This window comes from Aspergillus aculeatinus (assembly GCF_003184765.1).
Source record: "Aspergillus aculeatinus CBS 121060 unplaced genomic scaffold BO66scaffold_66, whole genome shotgun sequence".
In the NCBI taxonomy this organism is placed as follows: Eukaryota; Fungi; Ascomycota; class Eurotiomycetes; order Eurotiales; family Aspergillaceae; genus Aspergillus; species Aspergillus aculeatinus.
Window position 1 is genome coordinate 2,030 of NW_020291535.1, and position 16,556 is coordinate 18,585.

General features: G+C 50.4%; 9 protein-coding genes across 9 annotated transcripts; 2 read left to right on the plus strand and 7 right to left on the minus strand.

The window, feature by feature from the left end:
- Positions 1-631: 631 nt before the first annotated feature.
- Positions 632-1,479, minus strand: BO66DRAFT_405673 (uncharacterized protein; the record flags this gene model as incomplete). Its single annotated transcript, XM_025648985.1, has 5 exons — positions 632-636; positions 745-757; positions 822-906; positions 941-948; positions 1,054-1,479. 5 exons carry the CDS (start codon positions 1,477-1,479, stop codon positions 632-634), a joined length of 537 nt encoding a protein of 178 aa, XP_025499028.1.
- Positions 1,480-1,762: 283 nt separating this feature from the next.
- On the minus strand, positions 1,763-2,074 carry BO66DRAFT_395578 (uncharacterized protein). The gene has a single exon (XM_025648250.1). It carries the CDS (start codon positions 1,960-1,962, stop codon positions 1,807-1,809), a length of 156 nt encoding a protein of 51 aa, XP_025499029.1. The 5' UTR covers positions 1,963-2,074; the 3' UTR covers positions 1,763-1,806.
- Positions 2,075-2,607: 533 nt separating this feature from the next.
- On the minus strand, positions 2,608-4,699 carry BO66DRAFT_214871 (Zn(II)2Cys6 transcription factor). The gene is made up of 4 exons (XM_025642618.1): positions 4,623-4,699; positions 4,529-4,554; positions 3,779-4,477; positions 2,608-3,723 (listed from the first exon to the last, which is right to left on the minus strand). The coding sequence occupies exons 1-4, from the start codon at positions 4,669-4,671 to the stop codon at positions 2,713-2,715; spliced, it is 1,785 nt and encodes a 594-aa protein (XP_025499030.1). The 5' UTR covers positions 4,672-4,699; the 3' UTR covers positions 2,608-2,712.
- Positions 4,700-4,882: 183 nt separating this feature from the next.
- Positions 4,883-6,239, minus strand: BO66DRAFT_214900 (molybdenum cofactor biosynthesis F family protein). The gene has a single exon (XM_025642619.1). It carries the CDS (start codon positions 5,809-5,811, stop codon positions 4,999-5,001), a length of 813 nt encoding a protein of 270 aa, XP_025499031.1. The 5' UTR covers positions 5,812-6,239; the 3' UTR covers positions 4,883-4,998.
- Positions 6,240-7,635: 1,396 nt separating this feature from the next.
- On the plus strand, positions 7,636-8,121 carry BO66DRAFT_443199 (uncharacterized protein; the record flags this gene model as incomplete). The annotated part of the gene is made up of 1 exon (XM_025651492.1): positions 7,636-8,121. The coding sequence occupies one exon, from the start codon at positions 7,636-7,638 to the stop codon at positions 8,119-8,121; it is 486 nt and encodes a 161-aa protein (XP_025499032.1).
- Positions 8,122-8,316: 195 nt separating this feature from the next.
- On the minus strand, positions 8,317-9,600 carry BO66DRAFT_214918 (aminoglycoside phosphotransferase family protein). Its single transcript, XM_025642620.1, has one exon. The coding sequence runs from the start codon at positions 9,450-9,452 to the stop codon at positions 8,511-8,513; it is 942 nt and encodes a 313-aa protein (XP_025499033.1). The 5' UTR covers positions 9,453-9,600; the 3' UTR covers positions 8,317-8,510.
- Positions 9,601-10,010: 410 nt separating this feature from the next.
- On the minus strand, positions 10,011-11,769 carry BO66DRAFT_415245 (pyridoxal phosphate-dependent aminotransferase; the record flags this gene model as incomplete). The annotated part of the gene is made up of 8 exons (XM_025649524.1): positions 10,011-10,121; positions 10,157-10,284; positions 10,375-10,541; positions 10,592-10,869; positions 10,938-10,965; positions 11,024-11,436; positions 11,492-11,558; positions 11,612-11,769. The coding sequence occupies 8 exons, from the start codon at positions 11,767-11,769 to the stop codon at positions 10,011-10,013; spliced, it is 1,350 nt and encodes a 449-aa protein (XP_025499034.1).
- Positions 11,770-12,109: 340 nt separating this feature from the next.
- Positions 12,110-14,033, plus strand: BO66DRAFT_462487 (MFS transporter; the record flags this gene model as incomplete). The annotated part of the gene is made up of 6 exons (XM_025652377.1): positions 12,110-12,252; positions 12,309-12,662; positions 12,740-13,333; positions 13,421-13,457; positions 13,513-13,582; positions 13,657-14,033. The coding sequence occupies 6 exons, from the start codon at positions 12,110-12,112 to the stop codon at positions 13,872-13,874; spliced, it is 1,416 nt and encodes a 471-aa protein (XP_025499035.1). The 3' UTR covers positions 13,875-14,033.
- BO66DRAFT_443203 (uncharacterized protein) lies at positions 13,994-16,301 on the minus strand (the record flags this gene model as incomplete). Its single annotated transcript, XM_025651493.1, has 7 exons — positions 13,994-14,573; positions 14,635-14,793; positions 14,841-15,024; positions 15,093-15,279; positions 15,341-15,383; positions 15,448-15,630; positions 15,748-16,301. The coding sequence occupies 7 exons, from the start codon at positions 16,299-16,301 to the stop codon at positions 13,994-13,996; spliced, it is 1,890 nt and encodes a 629-aa protein (XP_025499036.1).
- Positions 16,302-16,556: the final 255 nt, after the last annotated feature.

A 16,556-nucleotide genomic window follows, 5' to 3' on the forward strand; every position in this document is an offset into this window, starting at 1 on the left:
CAAATATATTACACTCTAATACAACTAGCCTGTATTTAATACATAACTAATCATTTTTAGTATGATTTTATATGGTAATTTTTAACTGCTAAGTAATTTATTGTAATATAAGTATATTATATAATAAATATGATTTAATTATAAATATTAGAATTAGATTACAGTTTTTGCTTAAAACATTAAGATAAAGAATTTATATATCTTATAAAATACTTTAACCGTTGACTGTATTTTTTAACCGTTACCATTAACCTGACCTGGCCGTTAGCCACTCTATATATAATATTATTCTGGATTACTATAGTCTACTTATAAAAAATACTATAAATAAATTACTTTAAATAATAAATAATTTTTTTAGATCAAACCCTATATTAATATTATTTATAAATTACTACTGGCAGTATATTAAGCTAAATAAAATATAAATTTTTTATTATACTATTTAAATAAGCAGAAGCTGAGTTTTTAATATAATAAAAAATAATTAAAATATTCTAGCTTTAAAATAATTTATATATAATAATATTATTTTTAATAATCCCGTAATAATTTTATTAGAATAATTAGACTATTATAAAATAACAATAACTGCAGTTAGTAAATATTTCTATCTAAAAACTATAAATTTTTAATCTATTATAATTTAAATAGTTTACTATATATTATACTGTTATTTAAAAAATAAGTAAATAAGTAATATTTTTATAATTAAATATAATTTTAAATAATTTAGCTAATTACTTCTTCTTCTAATCTATTATATTATATTAATCTAATAAATTATATCGGGAGATATATCAGCCAATCAGAATGCTTACCGGGCCCCACCCTAGGTCTGATAAAGGTCCATCAGACCAACCCTTGTGGATTAGAAAAAAAAATAATAATGAATATTTTAATAATCTATTACATATTTAATTATAAATGTTTTAAATACTTATAATTCTATATATATATAGTCTAGAGTAAAGATTCTGTAGGTTTTTTTTTCTTTTTTTTCTAAGAATAGAATTCTTGTCTGGTTGATTTATCTTCTTTTCGTAGCCTCACAGTTGATGCCCCTCGGAATTTGAGGTCCCGGTTGATGTGCTCCAAAATGCAGGAGCCCAGAAGATTGGTGGTGCATTCCAGGTAACGAAGATGCAAATTGCTCTTATCAACATTTCGACCTAGATTTTGAGGGTCATTTTTGCCATCGAAGCTCGCAATCCCATCTAGAACGGCAGTAATAGAAAACCTGATAAACAGGTCGTAGATGAAGATGTCGGTATACGACTTATCGGGATTGGGGCCGCCTGCGGGATCTGCCGGCGCCCGATCAACGTACACCTGGAGTCGATCGGCACTGAGATGCTGCTGGAACATCCGACGGGCCATGTTCTGTAGTCGGTGGGCATAGTCGACGTAGTGGAGCGCCTTCAGGCCTTTGGGCGCTCCAACGACCTCGGCGAAAGTTTGCTCCACATAGTCTGACATGAGGACTGCAACAGCTGCTTCCGGGGTGTATCTTTCACTAGAGATGCTTGCCGGATCTTAGATGACCAATAATAAGTGGCAAGGAAGGGCACCGTTAACTCTTTTGTGTTCCTTCATTCATCACCATTCTTTGATGTCTCATCGGGGATCCCCCCTAGTCACACCCATGACTATGGAGAAGTTCGATAGATTGTTGCATCCGGTTAATGGAAGAATATAACCTTTCTGCATCACTGCGAGCTTTGATCGGCCGCCAGAACGGGAGTCTCTGATCAGGCGACGTGTGCTCATGTGGTGTGTAATTTACGTAATTAGTGTTTTGCCGCGCTACGCAGTGCACAGAATGCTGCACTCTGAGCCATAAAGCCGGTCCAACACAGATCCAGAGAGTATACAGCAAGAAAGTAGCCATGCCAAGTATGTCCCTCTTTTGTATGTCCCCGAGGTCGAGTATCGTAGTGGTCGATCGTGGCAGAGGGTCATTCTGCGGGATTGGAGACATTTGCTGGATCTTCGTGGTGATCTTCTCCCTGAAGGCAGGCGGTAATTGTACCCGCAGATTGGTGATTTCTTCATCAATCTACTCCCTTCCAACTGTCAGTCATGGCCATCACGCTCGGACGCAAGAAAGGTTTGGTCTACCATCAGCACACTCGGTGCAATAACCAAGTTTGTCTTAGAGTCACACGCGCAAGGCGCCCAGTGCTTTCCCATAGTGCATTAAATACTACGAGGGGGTTCTCGCCGGGAGAAGAACGGGTAGAGGGAAACTAGAGCGCTGGCAGCCGAGTCCAGCACCTGAGTGTGGCCCAACCTGCGGGGAAAATTGTGCAGAAATGTACCTTAGAAGGAAATGTCAGCGGAATTTTTCTTTCACCTTGCGGCAAGCATGGCAGGCTTCACTGGAGGGGACGCCGGGCATGTTGCGGAGTTGTGACGGGTGGGTGGTCACAATGTGCGAGTGTGATACGCCGCGGGCGGTGGAACTTGGAGTCACACCGCCTTGGCCATTCGCCGTGGCCATTCGCCAATTAAGCCGGAGGTCACTTCCCTCTTCCGAGACCGGCGGGCAATCAAGCAAACTTGGGAATCGGAACCGTCACTGCACTAAGCCAGTTTAGAGCATAAAGTACGAGGCGGAAGGGCAGATCGATCTTATCAACTCAAGGCGGTAATCCAGTACAAATTGATAAGTTGATTCCACAGGGGAATACTCTGCTGACGCTGCTATCTCTAGCCAAAAAAAGTCTGCAAGTTCTCTTCCAGCATCACCTCGGTCCAACCCACCAGACGGCGTGTCGTATCGGCAGCGCCGACCCGGTGATCGGCCCGCCGCCATACCCGCTCCACCAGCCGAGTGGCATATCCCACGGAATCCAGGCCCACATAGCGATGCAGGCTGCGAATTCTCTCACGCACCACCGTTCGCCAATAGTGGATGGTCATACTGCTATGACAGATCGACATAATGCTCGCATAGGAACCGCAACTGAGGGGGAAGGGTGTGAGGGGACTGGGTGACGCCACACAATTCTGCAGGGCGCTTCCAGCAATAATCCAGGGAAGTAATTGGATCGCCTTGGTGCCCGTACTTTCTCCTAGCGATAGCAGTAAGGTCAGGATCTCAATGGCAAGGGAAACGAGGAGGTGGCTGGAGTGTGACAATCCCGGGTCCGCTGCAGTTTGGCAAGCGGGAGGACCGAGTAAACCAGGGAACAATCGATACAGCTCCAGCAGAATGGTCAGCCGGTACACTTGGCTCATGGTGTGTAGATGAACAGGCGGAGTATGATCATCCGCCGTCTCCAGGATGCATTGCAGAGGGGGCGGCGAGTATGACCGCACCAGGAGTTCAATCGCCCTGGCCTTTTCGAGAAGAGGGGCATAAGAATCGCCATTGGAAGCGTGGGCGCTCGATATACCCCAAAGGCGGTCAAAGTGACGAAGCTGTCTTGATAAAGCACCTACTTTAGCCATGTAGATAAACAATACCGTGCAGACACCCGTTAATGGGTTCGGAACGCAGGCACCAAGACTGGTCGTGTTGCCACAGACATCGAACAGGTAATCTACAGACTCGACGTCCTGGTCCACATGGAACGAGGCAAGTGACTCCCAGAAAGCCATTACCCCTACCAGAAAGCTACAATGCGGATCGCAGAGGGCGGGGCCATTCCATTGTCTGAACAACGCTCGGGCGCCTTGCAGATGGACAAGGTCTAGGGAAGACACATCGTGCCATGTCTGCGCCAGGTTAGCGAAGGCGTCACTGCGGGACCGCCGGGGTAGCAAGTCTTACGGAGGTCATCCCAAGCATGATTGCCGTAAGCAGGAGGGCGGTCGTGCTGGAGCTGGGTGGTGCCACTGCCTTCTCGGCATGAATGACCTGGGTGATATTCGATCCCAGTTCGGATAGAGCCTGTGCACGATGCCGGAGCGATCTCGTCTGACCTCTCTCCTTTTGGTGCAAATGCGCAGCAGACATACCAAGCACACAGTGCAACAGCGCTGGATGGGTGGGCATAAGCTCCTGGACCAGCGATCGGAAGGGGTTCTGGCGCGAGTCAAAGGCGGACAGGATGCCACAAACCCGCGAGAAGTAATACCTCAACAGTCTGTCTGTCAACGGCTCCAGATAGCCATGTAGCACCGGAGACAAGGGAGGTGATGTGGTCCATCGCCCTTCGCATGGTAGGTACGACTCAGTAATCGAACTATGAGTTGGATCGTCCGAGTCGGTGATGTCGACGGCGGAGCTGCCACTTTGAGTAGCGGTATAGCCATCAGCCCTGCCGGCGATGGCAGCCTCCAGCTTACCGGCCTCTTGAATGAACCAGTCTGCATGGGATTTGCTGGAGGTGTGGTCCTGGTCTTTCTCGCCCGGCAGCCAGCGCTCATATTTGTCGGACCATTTTACATTCCTTGTATACCCTGGACAACTTAGCCCTCGCTTCTCGCAGCGAGAACAAGATGGGAGTTTCTCGTCGCACTTCAGACGCTGCGATGGCCGGTCAATTCGGGCACTCCAGAAGTCATTGGGCCCACTCACTCGTTGTTTGCAGGTGCGACAGCCAGCTTTTGTCCGCCGATGGAGTTAGCATGGGCTCCCTTTCGCGTATCCACTGGAGCAGTTGGAACCCTACCGCGTGATTTGACCCTTTTCCGGGGATTGGAGGTCTTATAAACGGGCATATTTTCGCTTGGGGTGGCACGGCTGCAGTGGACCGAATGGGAGCAACTTGGGGGGAGGGAGGGGAGGATAAGCTTTATAATCCTTTTGCCTGTAGTTTAGTTAACTTGAGTGTGTCGACGTAATTGTGGTGGGGCGGAAATGCTCCGCCTTTCCCCACTTCCTTATCTTATCGGTAGGTCAACTGACCCTCAGCTGTACAGTACATAGTACTCCGTAGTCTACTGTCAGCTGTACTGCACTGTAAGCACTGTAAGAAGGCTATGCACAAGATTTTCTGTCTTGACGTTGACTCCCTCCTAAAGCTAACCAGGCTAACTACAGTTTCATCAAAGGTGACTTATCTTCGACTGCACAACCCGCGTGGCATCCGTCTCGGCCAACACCGTCGCATGAGATCCGAACCGCATCTGCACCAATTTCGCCGGCTTTGGATCCCAGCAGAAGAATCGCCCCGTGGACCGCATCTGCTCCAGATCTACCACCACCACGGATTCGACCGGCATGACTTTCTCGCTCCAAAACAGAAGATACAACTTCTCTCCCAACTTCAGCATCTTGCACGGCTCGGTATCTGCCAGCCCTTTCTCCGTTCCGGTCAGGCAATGCCACGTGAATGTGCCTTGGTTCAAGTACACATGCTCGTACGCGTCCCGCGGGGTATAGCGGTAGAGGATGTGCTTTCCAATCAGATCTTCCGTGAGCTCAAAAGGGCGAGCGCCGTCCATCCCGTCAAGAGCGGCATCGGAGAACTTCGTGTATGTCCTTTTGGTCCCATTCACAATGTGAAAGCCGGAGAGTGCAACGATGGCTTGACCAGTGGTCTGATTCAGCACCAGAGTGACTTGTTCCTCACAGTCTGCTTTGTAAAGGTCGACGAAGAATGTATTGGGTCGGACTTCGAAGGCTTGGTACTCGGCGTGCCCCCGCTGGTTGGTGGACAGGACCTCCCACTCCAGGGTGTGATCGTTGAGGAAGCGGTGCGCGACACGTGGGGCTTTGGGAAAAACCAGAGTGAGCGTTTGCCCGGTTAGTCTTTCACACGCACTCATCAGATGCTCGTCGTAGCCGACAGCGAGAGCCTCGAGGTTGGGCCATTCGGAGACAGGGATATGGCCGGGGGTTTCAGTGGCGGCGGGCATGATGCGAACTAGATAGGTAGGTGGTGAACTTTCAATTCAAGCAAGCCATATCAAGTGGGTTTTGTTTGTGAGTGGACAGAGCGAGATTGATCGAGTATGAAGGCCGGTTTTATAGACCTTGGTCTCTGTGGGCCAGGGGAGAGCAATTACTTACCTAATACTCTTGGAGCCCGGGGTCGTACTTCATGCCTAAATATAGCTTAGCGTAGACCCACCTGAATTGCTTCCACCTGCCGGCGCTCGTTAGAACGAATGTGGTGTATCTCGGTTGAAAAGCCAACCTAGTGTCCGTCCACCTTGCACACGGATTGTGGCATGATGTCAAGTCGCAGGGGCTCTCTTATGGTTGGGAGACACTCCTGAAAATCGCACCCGAGGATGCCAACATTGATCTCGAGAAATTTCCTCATACTATAATCCGAGTTTCAGATGAAGTCGACGTCGCATATCCCACAAGTTGTAAAGAGCAAGATCGACTTGGTGAATGCCCACAAGAAACATAGGGGTAACTGACATCCGTATACGCGAGTAAGGTATGTGCGACAAGAGGAGAATACTCGGGCAAATCAAGGCCAATTGTGCATAAATCCCACGTGCAATTCCAGGCACCCCCTACACGTTGAATGAAGCATGGGTGCCAGCGTATTCCACTCTGTGTGGCGGGTCGATGATTGGTGTATATCTATTGTCCCTCGATATGATGCATACCCCGAAAGTCAAATGTTGATGAGATCTTGGAACGTATGGATAGAGTCCTATAAAGTGGTCGGCATTCGCGCCGCCGGACCTATCCCTGAACCCTGATCGAAAGTCTCCTCCAATGCGACAGGTGGGACGGATCGAATGTCCGCGCTCGTATGCATATCGGCTGGAACCACCGCGCTATCGCGCGAAGTGGTATTGACATTGATGATGCTAGCTGGGCCCAGATTACACGAACGATACCACCCAAGCTGCTCTTGGTATTTCACATACCCGCCTCCTTTGAGCTATCCTTCAAGCTGGAGCCGTGGTACTGGGATCAAAAGGGCTTCGATCGAGTACCTGTCCGATTATCAGGATATCTAAAGGGAAGCTATTGGGTGCTTGGGACAGAATGAGCAAGAATAGCCCCCCTGGCAGCGCATATGATGAGAAGAATGTATGGAAAGCGATAGCCCGGGATTCCCGTCAGCAGCGAAGGGAGGCAGGAAAGGGATTCAGGCGACTCCATATTCAAGAAGCAGTACGCACTGTAATTGCCAGTCATATAGGTAACCAGAGCCAGCTCCTGTCCTGAAGTCTTTGCCCGGCCGTCTTCAACAGTTGAACAGGATCTGTTGGATGCATCGGCTTTTGCCGCTGGATTAAGCGCCGGAGTGGCAAGCACCTCCCGGCCCTGATCGACACCTGCTGATTTGGCTGCACATCAGGCCCCAGGCGCTTATCGTTGACCTATAATTAGCAGTTCTTTCCCAAGCTTACTTAGTGCTCACTTTCTTTTGCTTGCGTGATGTCGCGAGCCTTCGACCGTCGGAGTTTAATCTAATATCCTTGGCAGCAATTATTGGCCATCGCCCTTGTAAGTAGATTCCATTGAACCACACATACGCCATGTAGCGCTCATGAAAACTGCCTCTGGCGCTTACTGATGCAAAGAGTTCATGTAAGGACTACTACTACCTATGATGCAGCTATTGATAGAACTCCAGAAGGCAGCGCCTGTCGTTGAAGTGAGTAGGCAATTTAGCTATAATAGGCGCCATGGCCACCCGACCTCGTCTTCTTGCCAGGTGGGATCTGAACTTCGTACTCTTTTGTCGCTCCACCACCCTCTTTCAAATCATGTCCCTCGCAGATCTCCAACCCAACAGGCTGTACATTCTCCTTTTCATCAGACATCATCCCCCCATTCCGAATGACTTTCACTGGGGACTTTATTTCCATCGGGACAGCCGCAGGGGCGGCACGAAGTATCATATCAAGCAACAAGGAAGTGGCTGGATTTCCGCCCACGGACCTACTTCTGGGGTGTTCAAATCTTTTCTTTTGGTGGGACTTTTTGGAATTGCTGATGTGCCCGGTGGTTGGGAGGATGCCCTGGATCAAACCATCCGGACATACGATCATCAGTTGAACCAGCCAGCCACCACCTGCCGTGTCTGGCTTTTCCGGGTGCTGGCTCTTTTGCAGAATGCCCATGTCCTGAAGTGCACGAGCCTTGAGGAATTGGAGGCTGAAGCCAAGAGCTGGGGGAATGCACATGCGAGCGATGCTGCCGACAATCTTCAGCCGAGGCCGTTCGCCAATTCATCCCTGTGCGGACTGTGAGCAACCTCCTCCAGTAAGCCGCATTCTTGACCCTGCACCTAGACCAACGATGTGCTTTAAACTGACGGATATGTGTATCCGACAGCCCCCATTCCACTTGAAAAGCTTGGATAGCTCCCAGCCACAGATATTGTGCGATTTGCAACAGATCCTAGGCGTCGTCGCAAGTTTCGTTTATGCATTATAATGTACCGGGAGGGAGAGTTGATGGCGATATACTTGTCTCTGACCTCTGAGAGATTACATGAGATCTCAATGTATCCATAGAGTATGATGAAGCTAGTCCCCAATCATCGCCCGCCAAGACTATTTTGAGAATTCCGACCAGACACCACACATCCATGTGCCTGACACCAGGTTGATAATGTCACCGGGATTGTCGGACAGCATCACCAATAATATGAAGCGCTTGTTAGAGAGCTCAATGCACGATCGCAGTCCAATTCTGCCAAGTACGCATCACCCCCGATTCTAAGAACAAAATCGTACCACCAGAAGTCCTTGCGAGCAAATCGCAGCGCTGTAGTAAAATCCCAGTAATCAGGATACCAGCCCGCAGACTCCCAGTCAAGAAATGCCGTGACCTTTCCATTCTTGACTAGTATATTATGATGTTTCAGATCGCCGTGACTGAAAACAATACGGTGTGGCATTTTCTCTATTCCTCGGGCAACCTTGAGAGCATGGTTGTATTCCTCCTCAGATGGGAACCCGCCTGCCCATGCCGGTTGGATCAAATATTTATTGAAATCTTCTTCCGATTCAAAGGGACCGGCCAAGTGATTGGGGATGCGGACGCTTCGGATTGCGGTGCCCTCCAGCGAGCAAATCCGACTCCCCCACGGATTTGGCCATGCGCGCATAACCTGCAGATAACCTTTAAGCTCTTTCAACACGGACTCTTTGTTCTCGCTGCTTAGTGTCTCATAGACCTGGCCCAACTCTGCACCAGGCATACGAGTCATCAATATTGACACTGGTGCATGCGGTGTATCCGGATGGTCCCCATAGCTGATGACTCGTGGAACTGGGAATCCAGCTGCTCGGGCGACTTGCATTGCCAGAACCTCTTCGAGTCGGGTGCCATCCGACCATTTAAGGATCAACCCAAATGGAAGCTGGGCGATTTGATTGTCAAAGGGGATGCCAACCCAGCCGCAATACACCTGCGAGAACCGTTGGAGGTAGTCATGTACGATGCCCCACAGTCGCCGCAGTCGGGGGTGAGTCGGTCGAGGGGTGGGTGGTATTTGCCCATGGGAGAGTGATCGAGGATTGTCCTGCCAGATGAAGTCTGACAGCAGGCAGCGTGGGATGAATCGAGAGATCATGGTGGTGACAGACAGATGTACGAGTCAGGGAGAGTAGCGAGAGATGGAATAAATGAAAGCTGAGGCAATCTGGAGACGGGAGGCGGGAGGCTGGTGGGCCGGCCCATCGATGCTTTAAGTGGGTTGGGGGCGTATCCGCACAGTACAGTACAGGACAGCCCAGGACAGCTGTTAGCAAACGGAGCGTCCTAAGTGTCCCAAAAGCGGTTCGAGAAGGTAAGCTGGGTGAAGTATTGTACTTTGACTCCACTATCGGGTAGCTCACATCAACCTCCCTCGTATGCAATACTATAAGAGCTCAATGTCTTGATCTGACTGCATGGGAGAACAAACAATTGCCCTTTGTATAATACAGGTGGCTTAGGCCAGTGTGTGTTGTTCTTCCCGCGTGCAAATGGCACATCGGCGGTGAGTGCAAAAGAAGCGGTAAGGAAAGACATCCAACCGCATTTTTGAAAAACATTCGACACAATGCATGTGCTTAGTCAGCTATCCAGTCCTGCGGTCGGACCATTGTAGCCTGCAGTCTAAAATCACTCGAGTCTTTTGGCCTTGGCATCACCAGGCTCCCATTGCTTCTATCTCCCTAATCGACATTTGTAACCTCTCAAGGCCTTCTTTCAAGGCTTCGTTTCCCACGGTGAAAGTGACGCGGAACCAGCCAAACTCCTTTGGGACGTACACATGGCCGGGGCGATCAACACCCCATTCTTGGCACAGGTTTCGGCGATCTTTACTTCGCGCTCCTTGTAGTCTACTAATATCAAGGCTTTATTTGCTGGCGACGCGGAGTATAACCCTTTGGAGGTTGGTCGAATCAGATGGCGGAGGTCTATCCAGATAAACAGGCCGGCATTCCTCAGGATGGGTCAGTTAACTCGGGAAAGCGACCCCGAAAAACTCGGCTTCACATCGAACTTACATCTCACACAGTATGGTATCCGGTTTTGCTGAAAGAATGCAGTAGTTAAGCGGTAGTGCTCCTCCATGAGCTGTTTCTTCCTGTGCATGAAGCCCGTCCGCCAGTCCTTGTCAGCTAACATAGCTGCCCAGACATCCTGAATGAGATGAGGTGACCATGAAAATATACTGCCAAGAATCTATCAGCACCGCTCGAACAGCTCAAACTCAGTACCTACCTGATACTTGACATTGCGCCTAGGACACCCTCGTTCTGGGTACACACCAGGCCGAGGCGCAGGCCATTCGCGCAAAAGTCTTTGCTCGCACCGTATAAGACGTGAGCCATGGCCGGATTCATGTGTCGCGAGATGTCCAGCGTCAGTGTCGAAACGAAAGGTACAGCGTTCGGGAGAGCTGCGATGTTGAAGACGGACTGCGCATATATCTCATCGGAGATGAAGTGGAGATTGTGTATGCCGCAGAAGGTGGCGAATGCCTGTATAGTTTGACGGGGCTGTTGATTCATGTTAAATGTTTCTGTTGTGACAAACGAAAAGGGTCGAGAAGGCTTACAGTACATACATAACACCTTCCCAACGGATTGTGCGGGCTGTCATTCCATCACATGAGAACTCGAACCCCGTTTTAAAAGGGATCGACAAACTCACTGTGATATCAGAAGAGCACGAGGATTAATACTATTCTGCTTCGCATTACAAAACGTGGCCTCCAAGGCCGTACTGGGGACGTTGGGGCAGAAGAGATCTTCAAGACTCGAGTACCCTTCCACCCCGGTGTACGGGACGGGAACCACGCGAGCATTGCTGCGATTCAGGATATCGACGCCGAACCCATTATAGAACGGTTGCGGAATCAGAATGCCATCTCCTTCATTGCACACTGCCCAAGCTAGTGCGTCAATTGCACTAGCTAAGCCAGGGGTGACGAAAAGGTTCTCAGCACTGATGGTGTAATTGGGGTGGAATTCCTCATTCAGAAAGGCAGCCGCCGCGTTGCGCCGATGACGTGATCCTCGGGGGCCGGTGCTATACGTAAGGTGCTCTGTGGGCTTGACTGTTGTCTTCGTTGGCTCAGCTATTGGCCTTGTTAGGTTGGGATGTCACCTTGGTGCGCACATTGGCCTCGATGAACCCCACGACTTCTTCATGCATGAGACTATTCTTCGCGAGACGAAGTATGACTCTTGTTCGGTTATCACGGGGAATTGCCCGGATAGTAGGACTGGGTGCGCTTACGTTCCAGAAGGATTTGTTGGTGTCCAGGGATTGCCCATCGACTTCTCACGAGGACCCCAGACGTCTCGACTAACGAAGCCGCAGGCACCTCGCATGGACAAGCGATGCTGGTCCATCACTGCCCCAACTCTCTTATCATCGGGATTGAGACCATCCATGCCACTGTGGGTAGCTCGCGGTCGTAGAGAGTAGGCAGTAAAAGAGAGAAGTAACAGTGACTGGTGTCGTAGGGGATGTCGAGGAGACGAGAGAAATTTGTAGATAAAGTCAGAATCAGGAGGACGCTGATGATGAGGAAGTTGATGATGCTGCGAAGTGGGGTTCGGTTCGGGAAGACCTAACTTGGTCCTGTGTTCACTCACCTCGGCTTCTTCATCAGTCACCTCGGGCTCTTACCGCATATCTATTCTGGCATCAAGTATCAAATTTCTACCTTGTCTATTCCGAGTATAAATTCAAGGCTTGGCTGCATCGGTGTCAGTCTTCCGGAGCATCACCATGCGAGGCGACACTGATGGTAATCGTTCTTCTCGGGTGACCTCATCACCCTTCACTGAACAAGGCCACCAATGCCCTCAACCTATATCAGAGTGGCACAAGTGGGCCATTGTATGGATTGTCTGTACAGGCAGTATGTGTGTGTACGCGACCTTGCTGCTTCTCCAAAAGAAGTGCTGCGTGTTGACCAATGTACTAGGACATGCACCAGCTCGATCTATACCACAACATACACGCAAATGAACGCTGAGTTGACCACCACAAGCTTTATATCCACTCTGGGACTGTCGTCTTCTGTCCTAGGAATTGCTCTAGGCCCGCTGCTCACAGGCCCCTTGAGCGAAGCCTACGGTCGGAGGCCCATATACCTGATCTCCTGGTCATTGTTCATTGTCTGGATGATCCCATCTGTTGTTACCATACATATGGCATTGATCATTGTATCCCGCTTTGTCCAGGGTCTCGCCGGTGGTACCTTTTTGGCCGTTGCAGGGGGGACCGTAAGGGACCTATTCTCGCCAAACGAGATTCAGAAGCCGATGGTCATCGCGGCGTTTCCTGTGCGCCTTTCATCGGGCCCTCGTTGGGGCCATTGGTCGGAGGCTTTATCAACTACTATCTGCACTGGAGGTGGACATACTACGTTGTCCTCATTTGGTCATTACTTCTGCTCATCGCGATAATCGTTTCGGCGCCAGAAACGAACTCTTTGGTCAAACCTCGCAATAAACGTGCAAAGCCAGACTCGAATTTGGGAAATAAACGGCCTACGGCACAGTTAGGGACAGCCCCGCGCTCGACTGGTCGGCTTCTTGTACAGTCCCTTGTTCGTCCATTTCAACTGCTGTTCTTCGAACCAATGTGTCTTTGCCTAGACGTATATTCGGCCATCCTCCTGGGGATTCTATACCTGTTCTTCGGAGCGTTTCCGCTGGTCTTCCGGACCATGCATGCGATGAAACTCTGGCAGATCGGCCTTACGTTCCTCGGTATCATCACAGGGATGCTGATGGGAGCGGCCAGTAACCCACTCTGGATCAAGATCCGTGAGCGTCTGATACAACGTCATCACGAGGGCGGAAGCAGTGAGCCAGAGTATAGGCTGCCCCCAGCAATTCTAGGGGGTATCCTGATCCCCGCTGGCCTCTTCTGGTTTGGCTGGACAATCTACCCCAGTGTTCACTGGATACTCCCTATCATGGGGTCCGCCGTCTTCGGTTGTGGGTGAGTCGTATATTCACTCGCACTCCCAGCAATTGCTTCTAGCTATGGCCACGATATGATCACAGGTTGACTTTCTAGTTAGTGAAGCGTGGTATTCGCATTCATCGGCATTTTCAAATTTCTGGTACGTGCCTCTGTTCCTGCAAGGCAATCCCTACCTACTCACATGTCGTATCTAGGTAGACGCGTATCCCCAATATGCGGCCTCCGCACTTGCAGCCAATGGTTTTGCAAGATGCTCGTTTGCAGGTCTGTGTATTCCAACGAAGCGACCGTAAAAGTGGTTTCCTTGAAGTAGCACGTCGCTAACATTTGTCTCGCAGCTGCCTTCCCGTTGTTTGGAGTGCAAATGTATGAGAAGCTTGGGTATCAGTGGGCCACCAGTCCTCTCGCATTCCTCACGGTCCTCATGATGCCGTTGCCGTGGCTGTTTTTCAAGCATGGGGAAATGCTAAGGAAGAACAGCCGGTTCGCCACCGTAAAGGAAGAAAGGCAGAGGATCGTGGTTCTTGAAACGGATGGGAAGCAAGGGCTAGCTTGAGGCATTTGGAGGGCTAAGCACTGAATGGAGTTCATGTGAGGGATTTTTTTCTTTAGCGTCTATGACTCGAGGCCGTGTTGTTGGCAGCAAGATCCCCCCCCTCTCGAATCGGAATTGTACTATTCCTCGGTGTCAGGCAAACCCCCAGGAAAGAACGGTAACGATGAGCCTAGACTATTAAGCACCAATAGATCGGGATCAAAGGTTTGGTCGATATAGCCAGCCAAAAAGGTATCATAGAGGACCTGCTCGGTCGCTTGGGAGGAATTGCTCGCAGGCTGATTATCCGCCAGGAGTGCTTCGTGGCCATGGCCGGGCTGGTGACTTGGCTCAGCGCTGTCCAACTCGGAGAGAATGACGTTGCTTGGTCGACGAGATGCCGTAGCAGGATTAATGTTATTCAGAGTGTGTGGTTCAGTCGAGTCAACGGACGCAGATGGAGCCGGACTAGAATGGCCCGCAATGGTGGACGAGACGTTGATAATCGACCCGCCTTGTCGCGACCCCTGTCCTATCAGTCGTCTCAACAGGTTCAGAAAAGCCTTTGCAAACCAGATCCGGACAGGCCACGATCTGGAAGGTTCGCTAAGAGCGAGAAGGCACTGGCGTGACTTGTTCTCAGCCAGCCTCTGGCGAATGGGATCTCTTCGGCAGATGTTAAAGGTATGCACTAAAAGGGCACCAAACAATGCTGGTACACTGCACCATATAGGGTCAGCGACTGGATATCGTTATTGGCAAGGAGATATCATGGCCTTACAAATGGATTTGAGTACATTGGATAGTCCCCACAGCCAAAAGATCCTCTGCGATACGGGTGATTGCGTCGGCAGCCATACGCGCACGAGTATCTCTCTCCACATCTACAGAAGACAGGTGGTCGATTGCTTTGGGCCGAAAGAGAAGAATGTAGTAATTTCTGCGAGGTGTTAATATCGTCTACTCTCTGCTAGCGAGGACCCTTACTGATATGACATGTGTAGCATGTTGGCCCAGAATGACGCACCAAATCCATTATCAGGCGGTATTCGTCGCAGTCGCTCCGGCAAGTAGGATTCCCATTGCGCAAGTCGATCTGCCAACGCGTTGGTCTCGTATTCCTCCAGCGCCGGACGCCGAGGACTGAATTCCGCCACAAGAATGTCTCCGACTAGGGTCCCGCAAAGTCAGCCCACCGGCCCCAGGGCAAGAATTGTGCCTCGCAGACATGAGACTCACGGACTGAGGCCAGCTTCGACATCTCCATGACATACAAAACATGGTAGTCTTCCTGCTTTGGAATCAAAGAGTGGTCATAGTCATTATCAAAGTCGAAATCTTCTTGCGTAAGAGGTTCGATGTCGCAGTCTTCATCTCGAATACGACACGGTTGACCAAAGGCCGCAGCCGTATGTCGATCGCGAGTCTGGCTCCGTTAGCATCGCCCCTATGAACCTTTTGCCCAGTGCTGCATTACATAGACCGACCACCAAATACGCTTCCGCAAGCAGCGCACTGATCGGGGTGTGCCTAGAGGTAATAGGCTAGATGGAAGTCAGCCAAGCCTCCCCGGGTGAGACCTCCAGAAACATACGACCGATGCATCCCCAACGCCTGTGCTACGTTGGTTGCGCATGCAATCCAGTAACACGTATCCTTTCGATCCTCGGGCCCCGACCAATAGAAGCCCAGAAGTAGCAGAGCTGCTACGATGGTGACACTGCAGGTTTCGTAGTCTGCATCATACAAGGCCTTTGCGCGGAGGTAGTGCGTTCTCCTGGCCACGAGTCGGTCACTGTATCCCGCAGCATGGACAAGACTTTCGTCTCCTACCGTGAAGCCCAGAAGGTAAATAGCCTGCTAGAGGAGCGGAGAGGCCTGACCTTGGGCATACAAGCGGGAAAACTCGTGCCGATCAACGACCGGAAAGGCAGGATGGATCAGCTCGAAGAAAGCACGAATCAACTTCTCGGCCACAGGCGAGGGCGGTAGGATGAGAGTATCTCGCAGAGAAACTGGATCTTCGGCCCGGGGGCTATGTGAGAGGGTCTGGGCGATCGAGGGTGGAATGGGATAGTGGACTTTGGATGGGTGGGTGGAACCATGCCTCGGGGTAGAGTTGACCTCGATGATATAGGTGAGGGCGGAGGAGCCAGGGGAGCTTGTTGTCTGCAAGGTACGATCGATAGCAGCTTCTCGGTGAGGTTCAGCCGACAAGGGGGTGTTGGGGGTGTTGGGGGTGTCTCTATTATCAAGGGAGAGCGTCCGAGATCGGCGGGGCGTGGTCCGCACGTATTTGCCCCGGCGCGATTCTATCAGCTCGTAAGGAGTGCCGCGCGTGCGGCAGTGCCAACACGGTCGTTCAATGGCTGCATCACATTTCACACGTCTAGCATTGCAGGCCTTACAGGCTATGCGGGCGCGGGCCGGGGGAGTTGCGTCGGCCATGTGTGGTTACGAGAATGGGGATTGCTAGTAGGCCGGTGACTTGAACGAAACCCAAGTAAAAGAAAGAAGCCGAGGTGAATCGGATCAATCGGATGAGTCAAAGCTTAGTCAGTCCATCGGTCGGGGTTGTAGCACGTGATCTATCCCAACTTGCTAAGCGAGTTGCTCATGCAGCAGCAGCATCACCACCAAAAACACCATCAACGCAGATGGGTAGTCACTCTAAGCTTCCCCGAGCTTCTGCAATCCTTACCT